Source organism: Elgaria multicarinata, chromosome 15, assembly GCF_023053635.1.
Source record: "Elgaria multicarinata webbii isolate HBS135686 ecotype San Diego chromosome 15, rElgMul1.1.pri, whole genome shotgun sequence".
Taxonomy (NCBI): domain Eukaryota; kingdom Metazoa; phylum Chordata; class Lepidosauria; order Squamata; family Anguidae; genus Elgaria; species Elgaria multicarinata.
The window spans coordinates 24,849,868-24,865,740 of NC_086185.1; the positions used below are offsets into that span (position 1 = coordinate 24,849,868).

Below are 15,873 nucleotides of genomic sequence, written 5' to 3' on the forward strand. Positions count from 1 at the left end.
GCAAGAAGTGTTAACTCAAATTGGCGGATCTAGATACACATCCTGGGGGCTGAGATGTAAATGGTGTTGTCAGAGGGGACTGAATTCCAAAAAAAGTGAAACAACTGCTGTCCTGTTTTGCATTTCAATCCCGGCATCTGCTGTTCAACTGACTGAAAAACAGTGGTATTGACAGAAAGGGGCAGCTATGGTTGTCTGTAGCAGCAAGATTTGACATCAGCAAAGTCCATGTTCAGAAATCCAGGTGAATGGGCCAGGTGGGCAGATGGGGCATTCCAGCCTCTAAAGGTGGCTATTCATGAACAAAGGAATTTCACCCGGAAATCTTTGAATTGCACTCCCTCAAGAGATTCAACTATATGTTCTGTGGTTTGAATAAGGACAGCACTTCTTTTTTAAAATCACGCTGCATAATATTAACCAATTTGCCATTGCAATGATATCTGTGTTTATCACTCAACAATATTTTGTGAATGGTATCTTTCAGGTGATCATCACTGTTTGTCCTTTTTTTGCATTTTAATTCCCTCTGGCAACACTGCCCATTTGAGGTTAATACTCCATGAGATGGATTGTTGTTGTTGTTTATTCGTTCAGTCGCTTCCGACTCTTCGTGACTTCATGGACCAGCCCACGCCAGAGCTTTCTGTCGGCCGTCACCACCCCTAGCTCTCCCAAGGTCGAGTCCGTCACCTCCAGAATATCACCCATCCATCTTGCCCTTGGTCAGCCCCTCTTCCTTTTGCCTTCCACTTTCCCTAGCATCAGCCTCTTCTCCAGGGTGTCCTGTCTTCTCATTATGTGGCCAAAGTACTTCAGTTTTGCCTTGAATACCATTCCCTCAAGTGAGCAGTCTGGCTTTATTTCCTGGAGTACGGACTGGTTTGATCTTCTTGCAGTCCAAGGCACTCTCAGGATTTTCCTCCAACACCACAGTTCAAAAGCATCTATCTTCCTTCGCTCAGCCTTCCTTATGGTCCAGCTCTCGCAGCCATAGGTTACTACGGGGAATACCATTGCTTTAACTATGCGGACCTTTGTTGTCAGTGTGGTGTCTCTGCTCTTAACTATTTTATCGAGATTTGTCATTGCTCTCCTCCCAAGAAGTAAACATCCTCTGATTTCCTGGCTGCAGTCGGCGTCTGCAGTAATCTTTGCGTCCAGAAATACAAAGTCTGTCACTGCCTCCATGAGATGGATAATGTCCACAAAAGCTCCTGCCAGAATAAATTTGTTTGTCTTTAAGGGACCACAAGGCTCTCTGTTGCTTTGACGATCAGTCTGGTTTTCCCACCACTGCTAGCATCTGCTTCCAGATGGTCCATCTATGAGTATTGCAGATCCATGACCGCATTCAGCAAAGTCAACCCCCAACTCCCTGCCTCGGCCATGCACAGGTGACGTCCGACCCTCTCCCAGAAGGAAAGGTGTGCACACGTGAACAAAAATAAACGTTAGCAGAAACGTGTTGGAAAGGTTCTCTGCCAACCACAGGGAGATATTTTTTTTAAAAGGAACTTGTAGTGGACAGAAAGTGGAACAGAAAGAAATGTTTCAAAAACTGTTTTATTTTGGGGTTTCGAAGATCCCACACAAATCTGGACATTCCTAGAACATCATCATCATCATCATCATCATAATGGAATAAAAAAAGGAGAGTGCAAAATGACTGGGTGGGTGTCTCTTACGGTGCTGCCTTCAGCCAGTTGCACGGACATACTGGATGTGGACTGGTGCAGAAATTTAAAATTTTATTGCATTATTAAAAACACAGAGAGACCAACATCCTTACAGAAGAACATCTCAATACTTCTGCTTGATTCCCATCACATGGTTTCCTCAAGATGTTTTTTTAGGAACCACCAGGTTGCGCTGCAGGGCTTTGGGGCATCTGCTGAGAAAGACCTATCCTAGGCGTCCACCTGCTCCCACCCCACCTGGAAACCCAGGAAGCCCTGCGCTCTCTCTTGGGGCAGGTGTATCCTCCCAGGATCCCATTGAGAGGAGTTGACTGTTGCAGTCCAGTTCAAAGCTCTCTCCATCCCGCATTCGAGTCCCTCGTTCTCCGAGACACAGTCCTGACCTCAGGTTGCCCTCTCTGCTAGACTGGTCAGCTTTTTCTGAGTCATTTCATAGGCAAGGAACAGGGCGCCGTTAGAGGGCAGCGCACGGATCACTGTGGGCATCAGTCCGCAGTAAAGAGCCATAAACCCTACAACATTAAAAAAAAATTATGAAAAACACACAGAAAACTGACTTCAGCCAGCTCAGATTATTTTTCCATCTAGCCTGGGATTCGTGCTCTGACTATCAGTGGCTTTCCAGGGTCTCAGACAAAGCACGGTTTTCCCCGTCATTTCCTTCCCAATTCCTTTTAATTGGACGTGCTGCCTGGGATTGAACCTGTGAACTTCTGCTTGCAAAGCAATTTCTCTGCCACTGAGCTACACTCCCTCCCTGTAAAAAGAAGGCAACGCGTGAGTTGGGAGCAAAGCGGCATCAGCCAACCCTGGGAGAGGCACTGTGTTTCTCACTGCAAAGGGTCCCCCATCTGCAGAAAGCAAAGCTTAAGAACATACGAAGAGCACTGCTGGGTCAGAGCTCCATCACACCAGCAATTTAGTGCCCTCTCACCATGCCTGGTGTGCGGATTTGCAGCACGGTACTCCCATAACGGCGTGCCTGTCCTGCTGACACCCCGCCTCTTCCCCAGCCTTTTCCGTCTTTTCCTAGAACGCCTAAAGTCTGGATTATTTTCCCTAAGGGCGTTTTCCTTTGTTGGGGGCGTGTGCTGTGATGCGAGCCTTGCTGTTGGCTTGAATGGATTGGATCAGGTCCTGGCAGGGAAAAGCGATCTCTCCCAGCAGCCAGCTCCAAGCCTCAATATAAAACCCAAACCTTGCACCCCAGGCTCGAAAGCGTTTTTTAAAATCGTACAACACCCAACTCTCTGCAGAGACAGGATTGTACTCCTTCGATGCCCCCAAAGAGCCAGACTAAAGGGTTGTTCCAATTTTGCCGGGCAGAAAGGAAGTTTGGTTGAAGTACTCAACTGACAGGATCTGTCTTGTCAAAGGGGGGGGGGAGGGAAGGAGCAACCAATGAACTGGAGGGAGAAAGAGAAGGGGCGGGGTGGAGTGGAAGAGCAAACAAGTGAAAGAGCATTGGAGGTATAAAACGTGGAGACAAAGCCGGGGAGGGGGAATTACGTGTGATGGAGCCCTTAGACTAAGCTGGGTCCATCCATTCCAATATCCTGGTTCTCAGTGACCAACCAGATGCCCCAATGGGAAGCCCAGAAGCAGGCCCTGTCACCCTCCCCAGTGTTCATCCCCCAGGAGCACCTGCTATCCAGAGGGACCTTACCTCTGGTCCAGGAGGTGGCCTACAGCCATCAGGGCTGGCCGCCATCCGCAGCCATGGGTAGCTTAGCTTATAGGAAGCGCTCACCTTCTGTCCGCAGGATGTGCAGGAAGGAGAGCAGGAAGCCATCTTGGCGTCCAGCCATGGACAGCACCTGGATCCGAGACTTCACCGAATCGATGGGGTAGACGGCCAGCCAGAAAGCAGCGCCCCCGATTCCGCCACTCACTGTCACAGGGATGGCACCTACAAAAAGAGGGGTGGAGTGGGGTGGGGGTCAAAGGCCCGGATGTCCCTCAAGTGCAGCATCTCTGCAGATGCAGCCAGCACTTCTGCGAAGCTCAAGACTTGCTTGACTTTCAACAAAGTGGTGAGGCTGGAATGGAGTTGGGGGGGGGGCTTGCTTGGCCCTCGCCTCAGTACATGTTCCGAGGCACAGAACCCACCCCGTATGGAGCCCTCGGCGTGGACCGAAGGCTGCAGGTGAGACTGTTCTGGAGGCTGGCAAGAAGAGCTGAGCCGTAGATCACGGCTGCATCAAGGAGTTCTGAACCTGGCTGGCTCAGGCACAGTCAGAACATAAAGGGATTCTCAGACACTCGCGCCATCCCTAAAAGGGAAAGGATGCAGCCTGCCATTTCTCAAGTGATAACTTACTGCAGCTTGCACATAACAGCTGGGTGGCTGTACTGTCCTGCCTCCCAATACCCCAAGGAAAGAGGCCAGTCTCTCGCGGCACAGACACACCACTAAAGTGGCTTGCCGGACTTTCACTAGCGTCCCCGCACAAGCCAACGCCGGAAATGCCGAAGGGCAATGTAAAGTTCACCAGGACCACACTAAACAGAGCCAGGTTGTCAGTCAATTCTCTTCAGCAGGAGCGGGGTTTGCCACTGTCAGTCATGGCACAACAACCAATAAGCTGGGGGGGGGGGGGAGGGACAAGGGGCCAGGATCCAGGTGCCAGCAAAAAAATTGCACTGCAGTTCTGGTTTTTTGGAGCGACCTTGCCCACCCATGTAAACAGTCACTTCCTTTAGAGCAGTACGACAATGGAATCAGTTACCTAAGGAGGTTGTGGGCTCTCCCACACTAGAGGCCTTCAAGAGGCAGCTGGACAACCGTCTGTCAGGGATGCTTTAGGGTGGATTCCTGCACTGAGCAGGGGATTGGACTCGATGGCCTTGTAAGCCCCTTCCAACTCTGCTATTCTATGATTCTATGAAAGGTATTAACTGGAAGGAATGGCTACAAGAGACACCTGTGTACAGAGTCAGTTTCAATCCCGCAAAGGATATGAAAGCAGAAGCACCGGTTTGCCCCGGGATAAAAATCCAGGTGTGAAGGAGCCCAATGTCTTAGCAAGCTTCTGCACCCGATAAAGATCTGAGGAGGCAGCGGGAGAGTTGCTGCTGAGACCCTCCTCACCCCTTGGCAGGCAACCAGTTTACCAAGCGATTACCTGCAACCAGAGTAAGTTGGCTCTTGGGAGTACTCTTTGATCCATCATTGTCACTGGATGCCCAGGTGGACTCTGTGGCACGGAGTACTTGGGGTCAGCTTCGGCTGATCCACCAGCTACGGCCTTTCCTGGACAGGGACAACCTAGCCACAGTAGTGCCTGCACTGGTAACTTCCCGATTAGACTACTGCAATGCACTCTACGTGGGGCTGCCCTTGAAGACGACATGGAAGTTGCAGCTAGTGTAAAATGCAACAGCTAGACTGCTGGCGGGTACATCTTATAGAGCCCACATAACACTGGTCTTAAAGGAACTGCACTGGCTGCCTATACGCTTCCGGTCGGAATTCAAGGTGCTGGTAAAGACGTTTAAAGCCATAAACGGCTTGGGACCTCGATACCTGAGAGAGCGCCTCTCCTTATATATGCCTGCCCGAGACTTTAGATCTGTTGGAGGAGCCCTTCTCCGCATCCCATCAATGCAACATATACGTTATGATGGGACAAGGGAGAGGGCCTTCTCTGTGGTGGCACCCCGACTGTGGAATGCCCTCCCCTTGGAGGCCCGATTGGCGTCAACATTGATTTAATTTCGATGCCAAGTAAAAACATGGCTTTTTAACAAAGCCTTTGATGGTTAAACTCACTGGCACATTGCTTTAACTATTTTAACTGTATCTATTGCTTTTAAATTATATATTGTTTTAACTTGGATCACGGTTTAATTTGTTTTTAACTCTGTATATTTATTGTTTTATATTGTATGTTTTTATCTGTACGCCGCCCTGAGATCTTAGTGATATAGGGCGGGATATAAATATTTTAAATAAATAAATAAAATAAATAAACGATTAGCCTCTTCCTTCCCAAGAGAGCGGGGACTCCCAGCCAAGACAGGTGCTGGAGCTACCACTTGTGTTACCGCTGTGTGTGGCTATGATGTGCAAAAGGGCTCCAGGTTTGAACCCCTGACATTTCCATCTAAAAAGGGTTCAGGTAGTAGGCGAGGGAAAGGCCTTTCTCCATCAGAGACCCCAAAGATCCGCTGCCCGTTTGAGTAGACAGTACTAGCCCAGATAGAGAAGTGGTCTGACGTAGTAGGAGTCAGCTTTCAAAGCCCCTTTGGTCAGGCCTGACTAGTAACCAAGGGATGCCCATGAAGGGGAACTTGGATCAGCAATGGCGAGATCCCTTCAACCCAAAGATGCTGGGGTCAAGGCACCGCGGTAGTGACTCAGCGAGGAGAGTAGACTGGTCACATTCATGGGGACGGGGCTGGAACAGCAGCGGGCTTCCTGCCTGGATCGGAGCCCCTCATCCACAATCCCAATGTTAGACTTCCTCAGAAGTAGAGCCCTGGCATTCTCCTGGGGCTCACGCATAATTTCCCGGCCATCCGATATTCTGCTTGGGTCGGGCGCCAGTTGGCAGAGTCTGCCCGTTTCCAGAAACCCGGTGGCATTCCTAGCAGGCAGGCTGGCAGGCTGAGCAGCTGGTGCAGGCGTGTGTGAGCCGGAAAGCCAATTCAGAATGGCTCTCTTAAGACCTCTCTAAGGGCTGGTTTGCATCAGCACACAATGCGTAGGAGTTTCCAAGAGGAACGCCTAAGCAGCAAAGCCATCCTTTGAGTGGAGCATTTAAAGCAAAGATCCTCCACATGCTCAATTAGATCCTCAGCAGCAAATTCCCTGCTTGTTTAGCGGCACTGGGGGACATGCCTCTAATTTCTCTCTCAGCTAGCTACTTTAAAAAGAGTAAACAAAAATAATAATAAACCTTTTTACTCAAATTGAAATGTTTGTCATTGAAAATGCTTGGCATTGATTAATTCAGCAGATCAATAAATGTTACAGCCCTGAGTCAAAAACTAAGAACTGCATTTTTCCTCCTTCCTATCAATCCATTTTCCTTTTGCGTCGTGTCTTTTAGATTGTAAACTGAAGGACAGGCACTGTCTTATGATTGATCTTTTAAGCTGCTCTGGGAGCCTTTTTTTCTGGATGGACGACGAGGTAAAAATGCTATAAATAAAATGAAATCAATCGCTTGCTGTCGGGTGCTGTGTGCTCCCGAAGAACCACTAGGTCTCCCAGACAGCCCTCAGCTCATTTCTTCTCCAGTCGCTGCAGAAAGGAGAACGACAGAGGACCTCAAAGGGAAACCATCACTCAGCCTTTTCTTACCCAGCTCCTTCTTTGACTGCCCAGCCTGGAGGAAGAAACTTCGGCTGACTTCATAACCCCCAAAGAAGAAGAAATACCCAGGCACTTCCCGGAGCCATGTACTGGTCAGACCCTGGAAGAACCCTAGCGGGCCCTCCGAGTGCAAGATGGTTTTCACCACAGCCCAGGTGGAGCTGGAAGACAAGAAAAACCCCATGACACATGAAGGGTGTGGAGAGAGACCTTATATCCCCTCCCCCAACCATCATTAACTAGGGAAGTCACTGATACAACATGTGCCAAAAGTCACAAACTTAGTTGGCTTTTTTAAAGGATCAGACAAAGTCATTGTCAGGATGAGGCCCGATCTCCCTAGGGTGGATTCCAAACTGGACTCAGAGGCTGAAGACCAGTGGAGACAGGAAGAGGGGAAGGAAATTCTCCAAGACTCTCCAGGAGTGGAGGAAGAATCCTCCCAAGAACTTATCAAATGGGCTCAAGAGATCATCTTCTCTCTTCCCACCCACTGCCCAGGGATTCAGTCTTTGTCAGAGAAGGAGGGAGCATAGGAATTGACAGTTCCCAGAGTCCGCTGGAGAATCCATCGGGCAGAGTTGCAAGGAGGCGGGAAGTGGTCTGCCAGACTAGCCACACGGCAGAGGTTACAGCTTGAAGACCCTCCCTGAAGGAGGGATGTGGTAAAAGCCTTTTGGGTACAGCGGGAAACCATCCATTTAGTTGATAAGCACCTGCCTTGCTTTGTTAAGCTAACTAAGCTTAGAGGATAGCTCCTAACATTCACACTCCCTTCAGATTTCCATTTACTAAACAAAGCTTTTGTAGATTGCACCGCAGACCTCTTCATTGTCCCACATCTGGGTGGGAGGGCTTAGACAGTCAAGCACAAGAACAGAGATCTATTAACAGCCTGGAGGCCTAAATGAAACCTCCATGTTGAGAGGCGGTAGGTCTCCAAGTACCTGTGCCTTGATAGAGCTGTCTGTCCCGTGACCTTCATCTCGTGGAGGGCTTGCATCCTGCACTTCACCAGCTCCGTAGGGCACAGAACCATGGAGGAGAAGATGGAGGAGAACGAGCCAGCAGTTGCACTGTGCAAGTCGCTGTAACCAGAGAAAGGCATGCTGGAATCCCACCCACTGAAGCCCACTGCTGGGGAAGAGGCTCAGTTCCATACTTCAGCCCTCCCAGAATCATTCAAGTCTCGTGCCTTTGGCCAGCAGAAAGGGGACAACATGCGGAAGGCAGTGCAGATAAAGTGGTATATAAATTAGAATAATAAACAGTTAAACTATGGGATTCGCTACGATAAGATACGGTGATGGCCACCAACTTGGGTAGCTTTAAAAGATTAGATAGCTACTAGTCATGATAGCTATATATTTCCTCTGTATGCCAGTTGCTGGGGAACATAAGCAGGAGGGTGCTTTTGAGCTTTGATAAGTATCCCTTTGGGGCATCTGGTTGGTCCAGTGTGGACTTGAGGGACCTTTGCTCTGATCCAGCACAGGTGCTCTGATGTTCCTAGCCCATGCAGGAGAGGTGGAAAGCAAAGAGGCCGCCATACCTGAGTTCCGGGACGTTGTCTAATCCAAAGAGTTGCCTCACCAGCTGCTGGCAAAACCCATAGCAAGCAAAGAGCACAGCATTCTCAGCGACGTTGGCCAACAAGGCTGGGGTGGTGCCTTGGTAGAGGCCACGCATGCCCTCCTGCTGGTAGGTCTTGACCGAACAGTCGAAGAAGCCCCGGTACATGGTTGGGAAGATTTGCATCTTCACCTTGATGGTGTCGAAGGGCTGCCCACTTCCTACGCACGCCACGCCGCCTGCAAAGAGGCCCTGCGGTGGGGTCACTTGCTTTGGGGAGACAGAGCATCGAACCGATTCACACAACGGCCGCCCCTCCCAAGCTAACAGCGAAGAAAGGCACAATCCGAGCCTCAGAACAGGGACCCCAGAGGCGTTCAGTCGCTTACACCCTCAGGAACTCTAGTAGGCCCATTACTAAGCCACTATGATGGAAAGCGGACTTTCTGGGGGCCTCCCATGTGAACATGTTCAAGTATTGAAGATTGAGATTGAAGGGAGACATGATAGCACTCTTCAAATACTTAAAAGGTTGTCACACAGAGGAGGGCCAGGATCTCTTCTCGATCCTCCCAGAGGGCAGGACACGGAATAACGGGCTCAAGTTACAGGAAGCCAGATTCTGGCGGGACATCAGGAAAAACTTCCTGACTGTTAGAGCAGTATGACAATGGAACCAGTTACCAAGGGAGGTTGTGGGCTCTCCCACCCTAGAGGCCTTCAAGAGGCAGCTGGACAGCCATCTGTCAGGGATGCTTTAGGGTGGATTCCTGCATTGAGCAGGGGGTTGGACTCGATGGCCTTATAAGCCCCTTCCAACTCTGCTATTCTAGGATTCTATTAAGATCAATGTCTTAGCATCCCCCCGGCCCAGTGCCCACACCCTACTGCCCTAACTAAGCTTCAGTTTGTGTAATTGCAATAATGTACTTAAGAATCTAGGAAGCTGCCTCAGACTGTATCAGACCCCTGGTTCATCTAGCCCAGCATAGTCGACACTGACCGGCAGCAGCGGCTCTCCAGGGTTTCAGGCAGTGATTTTTCCAGCCTGACCAAGAGATGCTGCCAGGGATTGAATCTGGGATTTTTTGCATGCCAAGCATAGAGCTACAGCCCCTCCCATCTACCAAGCCAGTCTAGGAGCAACTTTTATCCACTTAGCCTTAGGCTGATAAACGATCTGCAAGCCTCTCTGGACAAAGAGAGACTTACCAGAGTTATCCATGCTCTGGTTACCTCCTCTTTGGATTGCTGCAATGAGTTGTATGCAGATAGATTTGCCTTTGAAAACAACCCAGGAACCTCAGCTGCTCCAAAACAGGGCAGCAGGATGTTTGATGGGCTTGCTGTTTCAACGGCATTACACCAGCACTTTTTTCATGTACACAGGCTGCTAGTCCCTTTCTGTGCCCAATTCCAAATGCCGATTTAAACCTATAAAGCCCTAAATGGCTTGGGACCCGGTTAACTGAAGGATCACCTCCTTCTATATTTAGTTACTCTGACTCTAAGGTCATCTTCAAAGGTCCCTTTCAAGGTGTCCCTGACAAGCGAGGTACAGAAAGGGGCCACCAGGGGAAGGGCCTTTTCAGTGGCAGCCCCGTTATGGAAGTCTCTCCCCGGAGAGACTCACCTGGTGCTTACGTTGTGGTCCTTTTAAAGCCAGGTGAAGACGTTTTTATGCTCTCAGGCCTTTAAAAACTTTTAAAGGTCATTTAAACAGCTTTTCAGGCCATCAGTGTTTGAGCTCCCTCTGTGGGTACTTTTCTTGTTGGTTTTATAGGCTCGCCTAATAATAGGCTCGCCGCTCTGACCATGTAACTCCACTTCTGAAATCTCTTCATTGGCTTCCAATTCACTTCAGAATCCAATATAAACTTCTCCTGTTGACCTACAAAGCTTTTCACTGTCTAGCTCCTTCCTATCTCTCCTCTCTCCTCTCACACTATCGCCCCGCTCGTGCTCTTCGCTCCTCTGATGCCATGTTTCTCGCCTGCCCAAGGGTCTCTACTTCCCTTGCTCGGCTTCGTCCATTTTCTTCGGCTGCCCCTTATGCCTGGAACGCTCTTCCAGAACATTTGAGAACTACAAGTTCAACCACAGCTTTTAAAGCTCAGCTAAAAACTTTTCTTTTTCCTAAAGCTTTTAAAACTTGATTTTGTTCTGACTTTATACTGTTAGTTTTACCCTACCCTGTGCCTGTTTGCATTCTCTTCCCCTTATTGTTTTATTATGGTTTTATTAGAATGTAAGCCTATGCGGCAGGGTCTTGCTATTTACTGTTTTACTCTGTACAGCACCATGTACATTGATGGTGCTATATAAATAAATAAATAATAATAATCTGTTTAGTTCCTATGTTGGTGGGTATTTTGTTGTTCTTTTATCTGATGTTTAGGTTTTAGAACTTTTATTTTAAATTGTGTACACTGCCCAGATGTTGGGTGGGCAGCCTAAAATTGTTGAAAAAAAAGCATATTCTTCTCCTGTTTACCTCTGCCGCCATTTGCCTCTCCTTCCTCTGCCATCTGCCTTGTGTCTGTTTTTAATTGTAACCTCCTTGGTGCAGGGACCTGTCATCTCATTCTTTGCAAAACATAGTGTACAGAAATGGCATCATTGCGTCTGACCTCCCAACACCCTGGGGCTCAGCAGCCATCACCATCAGATGTTTGGCAGGAGGGCCAAGAGACGGGCCCTTTTCTGTTGTGCCACCCAGACTGTGCAATGCCCTTCCACTGTATCCATCACTGCTTACCTTTTCACAGGGCAATTAAGACCCATTTCTTTCAACAGGCGTTTTTGCTGCTGACTTGGAACATGTTCTGGTTGATATTTCTAATCTTCTGTTTGCTTTAATATGGTGTTGTTTGGGTGAAGGTATTTTGATTACTTTGCATAGAAAAGCAGGATTAATAAATAAAATTGAGCAGGGGAGACACACAAGATCTGTTTATACATCCTTCATCAGCAGCCAGGTTTTCCAGAAAGCTATTCTAAGGAAGCAGTAGGGGACTGCAGATCAGTGCCCCAAAATGGCTTGCTGGGAAGTCCACTTAATGTAAGCTATTGCAACCGGAAGCCTGGTTGGGACCTGGGATTGTCACCTGTTGTGCACTAAACATGCCACACATCACCTCTGTTTACGTCTGATTGATAAGAGCGATGTAACCTTCCTGTTACAGCACTCTGACAATGGAACCAATGACCTAGGGAGATCGTAGGCACACTAGAGGCCTTCAAGAGGCAGCTGGACAGCCACCTGTCAGGGATGCTTCAATGTGCATTCCTGGATTGAGCAGGGGGTTGGACTCGATGGCCTTATAGGCCCCTCCCTCCTGCTACCAACTGTCGCTGCTGAGGCCATCAGAGGGAAAGGAGCCAGCACTCAGGCATCCCTCCATCGTCCCTTGATCTGTATGAGGCTATTAGAGGGAGAGGAAAAGGAAGAGGCTGCTGAACTTTGCAACTAATAATCTAGTGCTTGAATTCGCTTTCTTTCTTTTTTTCCTCCTCCCTCCCAATCCCCTTTCCTTTCGTGTGATGTTTTTCAGATTGTAAGCCTGTGAGCAGGGACTGTCTTAAGAAATATTTTTGTAAGCCACCTTGGGAGCCTTTTTGGCTAAAGGGTGGGATAAAAGTGCAATTATCATCATCATCATCATCATCAAGGATTCTATGAAATATTACCCAACCTGGATCAAAAAACACAGGCAGACCTCTACCCACCCCTCACATGATCCAGAGCCTGGCTCATCAGGAAAGTAGACGGACAGAGCATTGCCTTGCTGCATGCTCAGCTGAAGGGCTCTGGTCTCCCCCAGCCCTGACTCCCAATTCTTGGTCTCTGTCAAAGGGCAGGTCCCTTTACCCCTAACCCATCAGCAACAACCCATCGCCCCGCCCCCAGCTCACCTGCCGCGCCTGCAGTAAGGTCAACAAGCGCTTGGACCAGGGGGTGCACTTGGGCTTGTTCGGCAGGCATCTCAGAGAAGAGACTGAAGTGGGGGAGGTTGCCAGGCTGAGAGGGGAAAAAGCATGGTCCAAGCTTAGTTTAGTAGGGGTAGGGAACAGCATCTTCTTCCAAGAAGCTTCCTCCTTCCAGGATTAGGAGCAATTCCTGAGTAATCAGCCTGTGAGTCAAGGGACCTGGGAAAGAGGGTGGAGGTGGATTGAGGGGGTGGGCAGATAATGCAGCGAACTTGGTGGAGAAGCAAGTGGGGGGGGGGGGTGTCCTCATTCGGTCCTGCCCTATATGTAGCCTTCTTACAAAGCGGACGCAGGCAGGCAAGAAAGATGGGCAAGCCCCATACGAGGAGGAGGGACGCTGCCGCTTTTTCAGCTTGCAGGAGTAGAGAGGCACTTTCATCCTGAAGGCCAAATTCAATTTCAGAGAAGCGCAGGGGTCTGGGGCTTCCAGTGGTGGGTGGGTAAGAAGGCAAAGAGGGAGAGGCCAAAAATACAAATAAATAAACCAGCATATTGTAGCTTAAGGCTTTTACTAACAGTAATGAAGCCTTAGAAGAGATATTTCAACTTTTTAGAAGCTGCACAAAAGCTGGAAAGCCACTGGAGGGCTGTATTGTGATGCAAGGCCTAAGGGTCCCCCACCCTTGCTGTAACAGCTCTGTGACAGGCAGAAATCCAGCAGGTGCCTCTTTTCCAATCGGCATGCTGGGAGGGGAGCTTTCTCTGTTGAATGTCTACCTGTTTTGCAGCAATGCAAGGTACAGGAGCTGCGAGACTTTTCCAGGAAGTGTTTTGGGGCCCTCCAAAGGGCTTCTCTGCCCATTGCTCAACTGGGCAGACTAGCTTGCAGGGAGAAGCAAAGGCCAGCCCTGGTCTTGCGCTTTGTAACTGGCTTCCCTCATTGAAGAGAGAACATTTGCTGTGGTTGTTTTCCTTCTCTCTCTCTCTCTCTCTCTCTCTCTCTCTCTCTCTCACACACACACACACACACACACACACACACACACACACACACACCCCTCTATCAATGTTATCAAACACAAATGGTTCTTTTTGAAGCAAAGCAATCCAGACATTTGGCACACATAACAAGCACACCAGTCTTATTGTTTAGTTTAGGGCAAGTGTCAACACGGCCTGCAAGATGCCCTCATGTGCTCCGAGGACTTCAGCTCATGCAGTCTTTCCTCAGGCTCCTGGCCTCTGGAGGATCCAAAGCGAGTCCTTGCGTGCAAGTAAAAGGGAATCAGTGCACAAGGGGATTACCTTTGGGGTAGAAGTCCATTTCGAATTTTCGCTCTGGACAGGGCTGCCTCCTTGCCCACTGGCATTTTTGGGGTGGGGAGTCAGGGGGCAACCCTTGCTCCATGTACAAGGCGTGTGCTGTTTCATGTGTTGGATTTCACCTCCTCCTCTGTGTGTGCATGCTGTACCTATGCCAGAACTTCAATCCAAAAAACATAGGGAAGGAACTTACTTCAGCCTCAGGGCTAAATGCAATTCCAGGAGCCACATTCCAGCAGTCCTTGGGGCCATATATATATATATATATATATATATATATATATATATATATATATATATATATATATATATATATATAAAAATATAAATACCAGCGTGTTTTAGCTTAAAGCTCTTACAGCCAATAACTACGCTTTAGAAGAGGCATTTCAACCTCTGAGAATAAGGAAAAATCTGCCCCATCCTTGCCTTACAGCAAGGGTTGTTCTCCGTGGTACTGTCAGAATAAAAGGCCTCAGGTTCAGTCCCCAGTATCTCCAGCCAGGGATTGTAGAAGCCTCCTTGCAGAAGCCCTGGAGAGCTGCTCAGTTAGACTGATATGATGATGGCTTGCCTCACTGCAAGGAAGCATGCTACATTCCTGTTTGCATTTCAAAGTCAAGGACTGCAATATCCAAAGGAAGGTACAGCAGAACTGACTGTCAAGTCGCAGCAATGCAAAAGGATATAGTAACCTTTAGCCAGAAACCATGTATGGCTTTTAGTGATTTTGCAAAAGGATGTCTTTGCAACTAGCTGGGACAGGCAATGAAGAGCTGGTTGTTGTACAGAACCTAGAATGAATAACCTGACGGAGAGATATGCTTTGGACCGACCAAAGAACTCGTATCAGCAGGTTGTAGTAACATGGGACCATCACCTTAGCTGGCTTCACAGTGGGCTGATAATAGCCCTGTCGTAAAAGCAGCAACTGGAAAAACCTTGTCAGATCAGAGAACGGGTGAAGCGTAGAAAGGCTGTGAGCGTACCAACCAACAGGGACTCTGGGAAACCAGAGACAATCTCGCTTTCTTGCTGCAGGGATGGAAATGCCATGGAGTGGGGGGCAGGGCACAACTGCAAAGCCCCACCCTGAGGAAAGCTGCAGTCAGCCCTTTAAAAGACGTGCCAAAATTTAGAAAAGCAGAAGTCCAAGGGTTTGATGGAGATCTCAAACCATTACAAGTCTGTAGGAATCTGCAGACCTGTTGTAGTATATTGCAAATGATAAAAGGGAGCTTCGGCTATTGAGCAGTATAAAAATGCAATTAATTATTATATATATTTTTAAAAAGTGTTTGTCCTGCTGGTGAACTGACTCATTGGGACTCCAATCCTTTCCCTCAAAAAAGTTACCAAGTTCTGGACTTGGTTGAAGCCATCTCAGGATTCAGCTCACAGACAAAAAGGGCCAAGAGCTGTCCCCATGCAGCTGAATTCTACAGCTTGCCAGCAAATACTCCTTGAGTGAAATTCCAGGTGCCGATTACAAATCCCAGGGGCTGAGTGCCAAGTTACCTGACCTACCCTTTGCCTGGGCATTCCACTTTTATCTGTTATGTCCGATCACGGAGAGCGCAAAGCATGGCAGCTGCAGCTGGTATCAATCAACCTCAATATACTGTGTAGAATCTCCCTGAGAATAGGCCCATAGACCAGATACAGCAAAGCACTTGTATTTTAGGCCCTTGAGTGAACTGCTTGCCACTTCCCGAGGAAGACAACGCTGTTGCGTGTTGTGCCAGAAGAGGGTTGGCGGCTGTGAAGCCTCTGCCGAACAAGCAGCGCATGCTCCTGCACATGCATGTTCCTCGCTTCGCCGCTGCCTTTGCCCCATCACTTCCCACCAAGGGCAGCTTGGAAGGTGAGGCCACATTGCACACCTTTTGCCACATGATCCTTAGCAGAAACCAAGGATGTTCGTCTGAGATCCTGCTTAGAAACTTGCTACAATTTGAAGCTCCGGCTGTTGCCGCCATGCAGTTAATAGTATAGAGAATGTGGGCATCGTGAGCAGAACATAAACGC

At 48.7% G+C, this 15,873-nt stretch overlaps 1 protein-coding gene across 1 annotated transcript; it reads right to left on the reverse strand.

The window, feature by feature from the left end:
- Nucleotides 1-1,671: 1,671 nt before the first annotated feature.
- On the reverse strand, nt 1,672-12,808 carry LOC134409108 (mitochondrial ornithine transporter 1-like). The gene is made up of 6 exons (XM_063141687.1): nt 12,508-12,808; nt 8,573-8,831; nt 7,968-8,108; nt 7,009-7,181; nt 3,451-3,609; nt 1,672-2,212 (listed from the first exon to the last, which is right to left on the reverse strand). The coding sequence occupies exons 1-6, from the start codon at nt 12,575-12,577 to the stop codon at nt 2,085-2,087; spliced, it is 930 nt and encodes a 309-aa protein (XP_062997757.1). The 5' UTR covers nt 12,578-12,808; the 3' UTR covers nt 1,672-2,084.
- Between the last annotated feature and the right edge of the window lie 3,065 nt (nt 12,809-15,873).

What these genes read in the sequence shown, in the direction of transcription:
- LOC134409108 (XM_063141687.1), bottom strand. Translation starts at nt 12,577, where the DNA reads ATGCCTGCCGAACAAGCCCAAGTGCACCCCCTGGTCCAAGCGCTTGTT. An exon ending in CCTTACTGCAGGCGCGGCAG is followed by an intron (nt 8,832 to 12,507) that starts GTGAGCTGGGGG and finishes GCCTCTTTGCAG; the next exon opens with GCGGCGTGGCGTGCGTAGGA. An exon ending in GCAGTCAAAGAAGGAGCTGG is followed by an intron (nt 3,610 to 7,008) that starts GTAAGAAAAGGC and finishes CTCTTTTTGTAG; the next exon opens with GTGCCATCCCTGTGACAGTG.